Source organism: Peromyscus maniculatus, chromosome 2 (genome assembly GCF_049852395.1).
Source record: "Peromyscus maniculatus bairdii isolate BWxNUB_F1_BW_parent chromosome 2, HU_Pman_BW_mat_3.1, whole genome shotgun sequence".
Taxonomy (NCBI): Eukaryota; Metazoa; Chordata; class Mammalia; order Rodentia; family Cricetidae; genus Peromyscus; species Peromyscus maniculatus.
In genome coordinates, this window is record NC_134853.1 from 145,214,187 (window position 1) to 145,227,182 (window position 12,996).

General features: G+C 40.1%; 1 protein-coding gene across 7 annotated transcripts in view; it reads right to left on the minus strand.

The window, feature by feature from the left end:
- LOC102921379 (zinc finger MYM-type protein 4) overlaps positions 1 to 12,996 on the minus strand; it is a 128,172-nt gene that overhangs the window by 18,213 nt on the left and 96,963 nt on the right. For all 7 annotated transcript variants that reach the window (XM_076565076.1, XM_076565073.1, XM_076565074.1 and 4 more), the window contains 3 exons: positions 9,411 to 9,582; positions 9,157 to 9,252; positions 3,799 to 3,950 (listed from right to left, as the gene is read on the minus strand). In XM_076565076.1, coding sequence (XP_076421191.1) covers positions 3,799 to 3,950; positions 9,157 to 9,252; positions 9,411 to 9,582 — 420 coding nt within the window. The remainder of the gene's footprint in view (positions 1 to 3,798; positions 3,951 to 9,156; positions 9,253 to 9,410; positions 9,583 to 12,996) is intronic.

Sequence of the window (12,996 nt, forward strand, 5' to 3'; positions counted from 1 at the left end):
AATCTATTTGTGAAAACTTTCATGGAAACTGAAGATGGCTGATTTTTTTTTGGGGGGGGGGGCAGGCCACCCCATCACTGGGATTACAGGCAGACACCCCCATGCCAGCTTTTTCCGAAGTTTCTGAGACTCTCAACTCAGGTTCTTATGCTCATGCAGCATACACTTTCAGGACTGAACCCTCTCTTCAGCCTATTGCTAGTATTCTAGGTTCATTCCAGCATTACCCACAGCAACCAAATTATGAAGTCAACCAGTGTCTGCTAGATTTGAATGTGAAATGTTCTCCTATGCTTGTGTGTTTGAAAACATGGTCAACAGCTAACTGTTTGGGGACGTGGGGCCTACCAGGCAGATAGGTCATTAGGGACAGACCTTTTGATGCTAACAGCCTAGCCCCGCTTAAAGGCCCAAGCTGTCTATGTGGTCATGATAAGAACAAGCTATAAGCTCCCACACTGCATTTTATCCATCCCAATAGACTATGTTCGCTGAACTATGCTGAAATACACCCTGCAAAGGTACTGCTGCCAGGGGTGTTGTCCAAGTGATAAGAAAAGTTAACTAATATGGTGCCCATAAACAGATGAGATGAAAACATGCTAACTATATAAAAGCAATATTATCAGCCCTTTTTTTAAAGGGTATTCTGTCATTTTAAGTATATTACATGGAGAGGCTTGAAAAATATTATGCTAACTGAAATATGCTCAGTACAGAAAGATAAACACAAAATGATCAAAAAATTTTTTTACATGCTTTATATGTAGTATCTAAAACTTTTAAACTATGGATATGCAGCTACTTAGAAGCAAGATGTTCTGGAGTATTATTAACACAGAAGAGGGACTACAGATAATAGTAATGTGCTGTACATTTCAAAAGATGGGAAGGAAAAAAAAGGCCAGAAAGATGGCTCAGGCATGAAAACACTAGCTGTCAAACTCAGTAGCCTGAGTTTAATCCCCAGGAACCACAATACACAGAGAGAACAGATTCCCACAAGCTGTCTTCTGATCTCTACAAAGTGAATCATGCTATGCCTGCCTCAAAATGAATGAATATTTTTTAAAGGGGAGGAAAGAAAGGATTTAATGTTTGTACCACAAGGAAATGATAAACGGTTGAAGAGATAGTTAATTTGATCTACAATATAAATTTGTATCAAAATATTACATGATGCTCCACTAATATAAGTTCTTTTATGTTTTTATAAAAAATAAATTTAGGGGAATGAGATGGCTGTTTATAAAGCACTTTTCTGCACAAGCAATGCCTGAGTTTGGTCTCTATAACCCTAGCAGGATTAAGCTAGTTACATAAACCAGCTAGCTTCCAACTTCCCATGATTCTCTCTGCTTTCTTGAGGGGAGGGGGGAGAGGGAGAGAAGGAGAGAGGGAGAGGAGGGAGAAAAAGAAAGGGGAAGGGAGGGAGGAAAAAAAGAGCTCAGTTCACACTAATCTAGAGGGTATCCTTCACTGAAAGAAATAAGTTGCAAGTTGTATGTTGTATGGACCCCACTCTACTAAATAAAAACTGCAAAACAGGGCTGGGGAGATGGATCAGTGGATAAGAACACTTGCTGTACAAGCATAGGGACCTGAGTTTGAATCCCCAGCACCCAAATATAAGCTATGCACAGCCAGATGGGCCTGAAACCCCAACACTGGAGTGTGGAGACAGGCATCTGAAATTTGACAAGTCAGTCTAACTGAAACAGCTTGCTTCAGATTCAGTGAGATAAGCTGCCCCAAGGGAATGAAGCAGAGATACTTGACATCCAGGACATGAATGTGCACCCACCCACACACACACATGTACACATATGTACTTCTCTCCTTTGTCCCTCAGACAGACAGAGAGGGGCACAGACACACACACACAGCACAGCACAGCAAAGCAAAAATATTAACAAGGAGCTAGAGATATTGGTTCAGCAATTAAGAACACTTGATACTCTTGCAAGACGTGGATTACGTTCCCAGCATCTAAATAGCAGCTCACAACTGTCTACAACTCCAGTTCTAGAAAATTTATCTGACCCCTTCCTGTAATCTCTGAACGCACAAGGCATGCACTTGGTGAAAGACATGTGGGTATTAGGAATCAAACACAGGTCCTTGGAAGAGCAGCCAGCCTTCTTAACTGCTGAGTCATTTCTCCAGACCACAAGTTACTTTGTTTTGTTTTATTTTTTTTTTTTGAGACAGGGCATTGTATGTAATCCTGGCTGTCCTGGACTCACAGATATCTTCTTGCCTCTGACTCCTGAGTGCTGGGATGATAGGTGTGTGCCACTGAACATGGCACTTACTTTTGTGAGTAACAACAAAACAAAACAAAACAACAAACAGAAAATCCCACCTTGTTTAAGAACAGTCATACTAATACCACCCAGAGACAATAACCATTGCCCACATTTTTTTTATTTTATCTTATGAATTCATATCACTATCATTATATAGTAATAAACACAATTTATACTTTCGTTTATTGAAAGACTTAATATATTCATGTGTCACTAAGCATTACTATTTTTTTGAGATAGATACATAGAGGTCTCACTATGTAACCTAGGCTGTCCCTGAACTTGCAGTCATCCTGCCTCATCCTAAGGGCTGGAGAGATGGCCCAGCAGTTGAGAGCACTGGCTTTTCTTCCAGAGGTTCTGAGTTCAATTCCCAGCAACCACATGGTGGCTCACAACCATCTATAATGCGGTCTGGTTCCCTCTTCTGACATGCAAGCATACATGCAGCAGAACACTGTATATATAATGAATAAATAAATTAAAAAAAAAAAAGCTGAGAGTGCAAGCATATGTTATCACACCAATATTCTAATTTATAAATAAACTTATTGGTTAAGTAATATGCTCAATTTTATGATTACTCACTATTGACTTAGCTCTCACATTTGGTGAGCATGAACTATACCCAGTAACTTTACAAACTTGTCAGAACTTCAACTGTGATGAGTGATTTCTGACTTATGACTATGTAACTGCCCCCAAACTTGTAAATCTCCTGCTTCAGCAACCTCAGTACTAGGATTATAGAGGCATGAACCAAACAAGACCTAGACAGATACAAATGCTGAAGAGATACTAAACAAAAGTTGGGGGGAGGGGAAAACATTCCTAAATACTATACACAAATTGCTGTACAAAGTGTGCATTGCCTCCAGTTACTAGAATTTTCATATTATAGCACTTTTATGAACAACTTATGAACAAATCTTTGTAAATGTAAGTACTTGTGTATCTATTATTTTACTTTGTACTTTAAAAGTGCAAATAAAACATTTACACATGAGGAGATGGCTCAGTCAATAAGGTGTTTGCCCTGCAAGCCTGGAGAACTGAGTTCAGTCCCTAAAAGCCATAAAAATGTTTCGGTTGCTGGGCAACAGTAGTGCTCGTCTTTAATCCCAGCACTCGGGAGGCAGAGCCAAGTAGATCTTTGTGAGTTGGAGGCAAGCCTGGTGACAGAGCGAGATCCAGGACAAGCTCTAAAACTTCACAGAGAAGCCCTGTCTCGAAAAACCTTGGTTGCTTCTAGGTAGACTGCTTTTTATGCCCTGTTTGTTCATTTAACTATAAAGTACATGAGCCCCGCCCCCACATTTATATTCTACCAATAGTCCCAGTTTAGTTTACAAAGGCTGTGTGTAAGACAGCTGCTCACTAAAAAAAAAGTTTAAGACAACAAATGACAGTATACATTAATTTTCAACAAGTCCGAAGTTATCTCAGATGATGAAAACCACAATCAAATTTATGTTATTGAAATTGATACCTGCTGAATTCCAAGGCACAAGTATAAGATACTGTCTGGGTCATATTTTTCACCATTTGGTCTCCGCACCTCTTGGATAAACTGGCATAATCCCAAACTCAACTCAGCGAAAGTGCAGGACAGAATATCTTCCTTCAGCTTCATAGAGCGGACTGTGGAAAGGAAGAACACATATGAAACAGTAACTCACAGAATGCAGCAACACCACTGTTCACTGAATACACACCGGTACCACTGTGACCCAAACACTGGACTGGATCACAAAGTCATTGAAAAACAAGCATGACAGCACACACCTGTAATCCCAGTACTCAAGAAGCTGAGGCAGGAAGACTTTGAGATCCAGGCTAGCCTAGGCCACACAGAAAAACCCTGTCTCAAAATCAACCAACCAGTCAAATAACAGATCCTGACCTAAAAGTTTTTTTTTCAAATAGAGAAATAAAGATAGTTTACTGCATGTAGTGCAATAGGTACTATGACAGAAGTTTTGTTTAACTAGGAGTCTATGAAAGTAAACAAAAGAAGTGGTATATGCCTTTAATTCCAGCACTTGGGAGGCAGCAGCAGGTAGATCTCTTTTGAATTCGAGGGCAGCCTAGTCTATGTGACAAAGGACAAGACAGCCAAGGCTATATCTAGTGAGAACCTTCTCTGAATGAAAAAATGAATGAGATCTAATAGGGAAGAGTCTGGAGGAAGCAATCCTATGGCCAGACCACAAGTAATAAAGATTGAAAAGGCAGACCAGCAAAGAAAGCAAACCTGAAGATGCAAGAGATTTCCCAGAGACCATTGCATAAATATTCGCCCTAGACTAGCTGTAATGCAGCAGCAGGCAGAATGTCGGCAGTATGCACAAGGCCTGCTTCAACTGCAAGCACCAAATAAACTGACATGGTGGCACATGTCTGTAATCCCAGGTTTAGGAGCACAGGCAGATCAGGAGTTTGAGGACAACCTTGCTAACTATAAAATTTCAAGGTCAGCTTCAGACATATGAAATCTTATCTCAAAACAAAACCCACTAATGTGGAAATTGGAGAAAACTGGGTTTCTTTTCTTTTCTTTTTAAAGCATTTCTTTGATTTATTTATTATGTATACAGTGTTCTGCCTGCAGGCCAGTAGAGGGCACCAGATCTAATTACAGATGGTTGTGAGCCACCATGGGGACCTCTGGAAGAACAACAGTGCTCTTGAGCCATCTCTCCAGCCCCCAAAAACTGGGTTTCTAAGATCTGATAAACACAATTTGGAAAACACAATACTATATTTACCTCTGAAAAATTCAAAGACCTCCCAGGGCTGAAAGCCGGCTCGTATATTAACGGCCTGGGAAGAGCCACAAAAGAAATGCTGCTTACCTTTCTTTTTCTCAGAACTTACTATAGGACATTTCAAATGCCATAAAATACTATATTAGAATACAGTACTGCTGTTCCTAGGCCACTAAACAAAACGATTCAGAGAAACTGGGGAACATGAAGAAAGTAAGAACAAATTAAGGTGAACTACAATGAGTTTCATGAGTCATACTAAGATTTTGAAGAAAATGAAAAGCTACAATTCCAGCAGGAGAGTTCCCCTGTTTGTCCAGATCCTACTGGAATGTGCTGATCTGTGTTTTGGATTATGAATCTTTTCATTGCTGCTCTTCTGCATTTCAACAGTCTTACATTTTCCCAAGATACACCTGGGATTCCTCTGCACTGGTTCTTCACAAGGCAAAGGGAGAAGAATCCTGGGACCATTCTTGATCTTTTTACTCCTGCATTCATCATACTGTCTGCTAAGAAACAGACATTCTGTAGTATTCTGTGGACAAACGAGAAGTAGAAAAGGCCGGGCAGCTCCTGTAACTACCACACTGAGACTTGGTAATCTAAAACAATACTCCAAGTCTACTTTTATTCTTTTTTTTTTTTTTGGTTTTTCGAGACAGGGTTTCTCTGCATAGCTTTGAGCCTTTCCTGGAGCTCACTTGGTAGCCCAGGCTGGCCTCGAACTCACAGAGATCCGCCTGGCTTTGCCTCCCGAGTGCTGGGATTAAAGGCGTGCGCCACCACCGCCCAGCTACTTTTATTCTTTTGTTGTTGTTGTTGTTTTTTGGGGGGTGTTTATTTTTCAAGACAGGGTTTCTCTGTCTAGTACTGGCTATCCTAAAACTCGTTCTGTAGGCCTTAAACTCAGAGATCTGTCTGCCTCTGTTTCCCAAGTGCTGGAATTCAAGGCATGAGCCACTACTGCTCAGCTACAAGTCTACTTTGACTCCTACCATTCTCCACCCACATTTTTTTTAAGTTGGGGTTTTACTAAGTTGCCAAGGCTGGTATTGAAGTTGTAAGCTCAAATAATCCTCCTGCCTTTGCCTCCAAATAGCTGAAGACACAGGAACTGTATCTGGCACTGCATCTGGCTCTCTTTGTTCCTTCAATAAAGATGGCTATTCAACAGGGGAATGGTTGCAGGCACAACCTGCAAACAGGAGAGTATTCATAGAACCTTAGGAGCAGCAAGATAGCACTTATATCTGTAGGGACTGTGAGTCATCACAACACAGAGCAGCAACATCTGTTCTGATGAGAATTCGTGTACTCCAAGACCAGCAAACAGATTACTAGCAACAAAAGACAAAACCTGATATAGTTACTCACTTGTAAAAGAGAAGGTACAGCAGGAAAATCTCAAACCAAAACCAAAACCAATAAATAAATTAGCAATAAATGAAAGCTTATGCAAATATGATTCAAGGGGGCCAAGCTCTATCCCAAGCAGGCAACAGGACCTGGAAATGTTACCCAAGTGGTTCTGTCTTTAGAGGCATGTAGCAGTGGAGTCCCTTCCTGCAGAACTAGAAAGACCATTTTGTGAAACTCGAAAGTAAAGGTTGGATTGCACTGGACAGCCCCAGATATTCGAGATGCCAGAGTCATGAGATAGCGACCAAGGATAGCTGCAGACAGGGAATGAAACCAGCTCAGAACCATCTAAAAAAAACCTCTGACATCAGACACAGAATTAGAGGATTAAGAGTTTCCCCTGATGAGTTTTGGTCTTGCTTTGGTCCAAAACTTACTCACTGTGCCTCCTTTCCTCCTTTTTGGGAACATCAATGAATACTCTGTGTCAATGCACATTAGAAGTACATAATCTGCTTTTTGATTTTACAGGTTAAGGCTAAGAGATTGCCTTGAGTCTCAGAACACTTTGGACTTTGAAACAGTATTGGACTGAATACTCTTTGCATTATGCCATGGCTATAAGCCTATGGGAACCAGGGAGTGGAATGTGGTACTTTGAATGAGAATGGCTGCTGTGGGATGGTCTGTATGTCAAATTACTCTGATTGGTCAATAAATAAAACACTGATTGGCCAGTGGCTAGGCAGGAAGTATAGGTGGGACTAACAGAGAGGAGAAAAGAAAGAACAGGAAGGCAGAAGGAGTCACTGCCAGCCGCCACCCTGACAAGCAGCATGAAAAGATGCCGGTAAGCCATGAGGCAAGGTATAGATTTATGGAAATGGATTAATTTAAGCTATAAGAACAGTTAGCAAGAAGCCTGCCACGGCCATACAGTCTGTAAGCAATATAAGTCTCTGTGTTTATGTGGTTGGGTCTGAGCGGCTGTGGGACTGGCAGGTGACAAAGATTTGTCCTGACTGTGGGCAAGGCAGGAAAAGTCTAGGTACAAATGGCCTCATAGGCTTATATATTTGCTTGGTTCCCATTTGGTGGTACTATTTGGGAAGCATTAGGAGGTTAGGTAAATCAAGGTGTGTCACTGGGGGCAGGCTTTCAAAACACTCCTGCCATTTCCAGTTAGCTCTCTCTGTGGTTGTGTCTCATGATGTAAGCTCTCTGCTACTGCTCATGCCAGCCTGCTGCCTACTGTGATGGTCATGGACTCTAATTCTCTGAAATGGTAAGCCTCCAAATTAAACTCTCTTTATTAAAAGAAAAAGTTACAACAAACATACTCACTTCATCCATGATGATTCTATAAATATAAAGCACAAAGTAACAAAAAACAAAATACAAAACTAAAATTAATCTATACAAGCATATCACAACAGGGAAACCTTATGAAAGTCTAAAACTACACTGTTGCGTTTGAATTCTTTGACTCCAAAATGATGAGAGTGTAATGAAACATACATTAAAAGGCATCTGGACCTTGGGGTTGGGGAGATGCTTGGCAGACACAAGCACTTGTTGTTCTGGCTTGGTTCCCAGCAACGACGTGGTGACACACATAGTTCCAGGGAACTAACGTCTTCTGACGTCCTCAGTTACCAATCATACATGTGGTGCATGTACATAAATACAGGAAAAACACTCATATACACAAAATAAATCTTAAAAATTTTCTAAAGCCATAAGGATCTTGATGGCAGGGAATATTTCTAAAGAAGCAGCAAGTCTTTTCTTGGTATTTTTTCACCCAAAATATCACAAAATTCTTAAGTGTTTCATATGGTTTACCATACAGAAAGAGGACTCAAGCAAATTATCTGGAATCATCGGTAACCTTAAAAATAAAATTCCTGGAGTTGGAGAGATGGCTCAGTGACTAAGAGCATTGGATGCTCTTCCAGAGGACCCGGGTTCAACTCCCAGCACCCACAAGGCAGCTCACAACTGTCTGCAACTCCAGTTTCAGGTGACCTAAAACCCACGGCAAAACACTAATGCACATAGAATGGCCTCAAACTCACAGAGGTCCGCCTGGCTCTGCTTCCCAAGTGCTGGGATTACAGGCGTGTGCCACCACTGCATGGTTGGAATGAAATATTAAAAAAGATAATTAAAATAAAATAAAATAAAATTCCTTACATGTGCTTTATACACTCAGTATCAGAAACTACAACTTTGCCTACATAGTAATACCTTTAGAACTTGAGATAAGAAATTAATCACTCTTTCTTAAAATTTAAAACCTTACATTTTAAAACTCAATTCAGCAAAACCTTCCTCTTTGTTGGGGTCTTGACCTCACCATGCACCTTTTTGATCCTCTTTTGATCCTCCTTCCTTTGCAGTGCTGGGACTAACACATCTGATCAGTTTACAAACTTAAATCAACAATTTTATTAGGAGCTGGAGAGATGGCTCGGGGCTAAGACCACTGGCTGTTCTTCCAGAGGACCCAGGTAAGATTCTCAGCACCCACATGATCCTAACTGCCTGTAATTCTAGTTCTAGGAGACCTGATACCCTCTTCTGACATCTGGATGCACCAGACATGCATGTATTCCACAGATACATATACAGGCAAAACATTCATGCACATAAAATATTCTCTAAGCTCCAATATTATAAGTAATTTATACAAAAGAGACAGAAGCAATTTTTACCTTTACAACCTTGGTCTGAGGATTCTTGAGAGAGTGACTGGTCTTGAACACTTCCTAAGGAGTCAGAACCTGGACTAGGAGAGGCATGTTCGCCTCCTGATGGGACAAATGAGACAGGTAAGTAACAGTAATAAAGGGGGATTGAGTAAAACCAAGCTCTAAGTCTTACGGGTTAATCTTCTTTGAATACATTTATGACTTTGTTTCTATTTCCTGTATTTGCACCGACACCACAGTGTACACTGAGTACTTACCCCCGCACTTCAGATCTCCCTGTTCTTCCTTGGCGTTTTTCCACTGAACCCAGTTCTTCCAGGCATTCACTCCATACATATACTTCAGTGTCATTCCAGACACTGAACACCCTTGCAAGGCTCCTTGAATAAGACTCCTGGGCTCCACAGGTACTACAGACTTCTTCCTCCCCTGTGAGAATTCCAAAAATTCACAAACTATAAAACGTAGCCTTGGAATTTTAAGATCTGAGTTCTCAGAGTTGCAAAGAGAATAATCCTTCTGAATAAAAAATTTATTTTTATATCTTAAAGAATCAGAATTCAGAGCTGAAAGGGTTGTAAAAACAATCTTATCCTTTCAGGCATGGTGACACACACCTGTTATAGCACTTGGGAAGTAGAGGCAAGAGGATTAGGAGAAATACAAGGTCATTCTCAGTTCCATTGGAAAGCTCAAGGCCAGCCTGGACTACATAAAACCCTGTCTCAAAACACCAAGAAATCATCTAATCCAATTCATATGATAAAGAATCACCACAGTAATTATCAACATTTAGGTAACTGAAATATAGCCATTACCATGTGATGTAGTACAAGCTTACTTGAATGGGTCATATTCCAAGCTATAAAATAGGTCTCGGTAAATTCTTTACATAAGAATTAGACTTAAAGCCAATAATGGAAAAATGTCAAGAAAAATCTCGTCATAAATTAATAGTATACTTATAAATATTGCATAGGTCAAGAATGAAAATATAACTGTAATAAGAAAATTCTGTAATCTTAAATGAAAAGCATAAAACTTAAAAAGAATTCTGTGACGGAGTGAATGCAGTGCTTAGAGTGGGATATCCAAAATTGTACAAGCTTCTACAAAACTGCAAGAGCTCAGGCATTAACTCAGGGAGAACATGTGCCTAGCATTCATGAAGCTTGGGGTGCTAGTCCCATTAATGTTGAAAACAAAATAAAGAAAAACTGGAATAAAGAGACTCCTAAGATCTACGACCTAAACTTTCTGTCTTAAAAAACTAAAAAAGTAGACCAGATAAAAACCCAAAGATAAAGAAGGCAAACCATGATGGCACCCACCAGTAATCTCAGCACCTGAGAGGCAGAGGCAGGAGGATCACTGCAATTTTGAGGCTAGCATGATCTACTTAGCAAACTGAAGCCAGCCATGGCCACACAGTATGACTGTCTCATACTGTGACAAAGCAAAGAGAAAAGGGGCTGGTACAGCCCCACAGTTCCCTATCAACAATGTTAATACGTCATGAACAGTCTCTATAAGCAACCCTAATGAAACTTACGAGGTAATTTTAAAAACAAAACAAACAAACAAACAAACAACAGACATCATGGAAGTAAAAGGGAAGTTAGCTATAAATAGGAAGAGAATGACTGGGACAGGGACCAAAAAGGGGGCACGCGTGCGCGTGCGCGTGTGTGTGGTGTGTCTGCGTGCCTGTATGCACGCATGTGGGAGTATGTGTGCGCGTGTCATCTAAATACACCATGTGCTTGTATGAAAATATAATGAAACCCATTGTTATGTATAATTAATATGTGTTAATGAAAACATTAAACAAAGAAGGAAATATAAAAATAATGGGGGAAACATTTTTTAAAACTGGTAAAATACAAGTTGGTCCTTTAAAAAAAAATTTTTTTAACATTGGTAATTCTCCAGCTAGAATAATTTAGGATAAAAAAATCAAAATATAAAATGCCAAGAACTCTAAAATATAGAGACAAAATGATAAGGGATAGTATTTATAACATTATTGCTAATTTTAATTTGTGAACTCATGCTGAAAATTTAAAGAGAATACTGGCACTTCGAAGGCTGAATTAGGAGGATTACCCCAAGTTTGAGGCTAGCTGGGCCACTGAGTGAGACCCGGTCTTAATAAATAGCCTGGGTGCCAGGTGGTGGTGGCGGCTCCTACCTTTAATCCCAGCACTTGGGATGCAGAGCCAGGCAGATCTCTGTGAGTTTGAGGCCAGCATGGTCTACAGAGTGAGATCCAGGAAAGCTCCAAAACAACACAGAGAAACCCTGTCTGGAAAAACTAATAGACAGGTAGACAGATGGTTGGATGGATGGCCTGGGCTATAGAGTAAGACTCTACCCCAACAATTAGTTAATATAATTAATATGCATAATTTAATTGTAATAAAAACCTGGGGAAATGCCAGGTGGTGGTGGTGCACACAGCACACAGGAGGCAGAAGCAGGTGGATCTCTGAATTCTAGGCCGCCTGGTCTCTATAGTGAGATCCAGGACAGCCAGGGCTACACAGAGAAACCAAACTAAACAAACAAATACCTGGGGCGAGTGTGGTCCTGTGCCTGCAACCCTATTTGGGCAGAAGGAGACACACCAATGGTACAGGACATGTGGGGACAGAAAAGGCAGATCCATGGAGCTCAGTGAGAGAGCTTGTCTCAAAGGTAAGGTAGAGAATGATAGCAAAAAAAAAAAAAAAAAAAAAAAAAAATCACAGGACTGACTTCTGACCTCTAAATGCATGCATGTGCGTGCACACACACATACACATATACTCAGATACACACCACACATGTTACATGAAATAAGTAATAAAGTAGGGAGATAACATCTTTATGAACTAAATGGCACAACTGCTAGAGATGCAAATTCTATGATCTATATGGATACAGGATAACTCCAATGAAAATTCCACCTGGCTTTAAAAAAAATTAAGGAATTAAATTTATAAATATGAAAATTACAATTGAGAAAAACAAGACTAGGCTAGAGAGATGGCTCGGTGGTTAAGAGCACTGACTGCTCTTCCAGAGGACCCAGGTTTGATTCCCAGCACCCACATGGCAGTTCACAACTGTCTGTAACTCCAGTTCCAGGGAATCTGACACCCTCACACAGATATACATGAAGGCAAACAAAAACAAAAACAAAAACACTAATGCTTATAAAACAGAAAAAAGAAAAAAAAAAAAAAGACTACACCTTTGACTTCAAGACTCACTGTAAAGCAATGATTTGAAAAGATGGTATTGGAGGCTGGTGAGATGGCTCAGTGGTTAAAAACAAATACTACTCTTGCAAGGAACCCAAGTTTAGGTCCCAGCACCTGTTATCAGGCTGCTCACAATCACCTGCAACTCCAGCTCCAGCGGGACTTGTTGTCTCTGGCCTCCTTGGAAAACTGCACTCAACTGCATATACATAGACAAACACAGTTCTTAAAAAATAATAAAAATCTTCTTTTAAAAAAAGGAACTTGGTAATGGCATAAAAATATTTTTTAAAAAAATCAATACAACTGAATGGATACTTCAGAAATATGATCTATATATATGGTTATCATTCTTTTATGTGAAAGTGCAAGTGTAACTTGAAGGGGAAAAGCTGATCTTGTATAAGTGCAATGCTATAGAAAATGAACCGCCATGTACAAGGAATCCAGCCTTGACCTTCACTTGAACTCAGGTAAAAAAAATTAACGTCAAAATGGTCCAGAAAAATCAAAGTCAAAATTATAAAACTTCTAAAAGAAAACAGGGCTGGGCGGTGGTGGTGCACGCCTTTAATCCTAGTGCTAGGGAGGCAGAGGC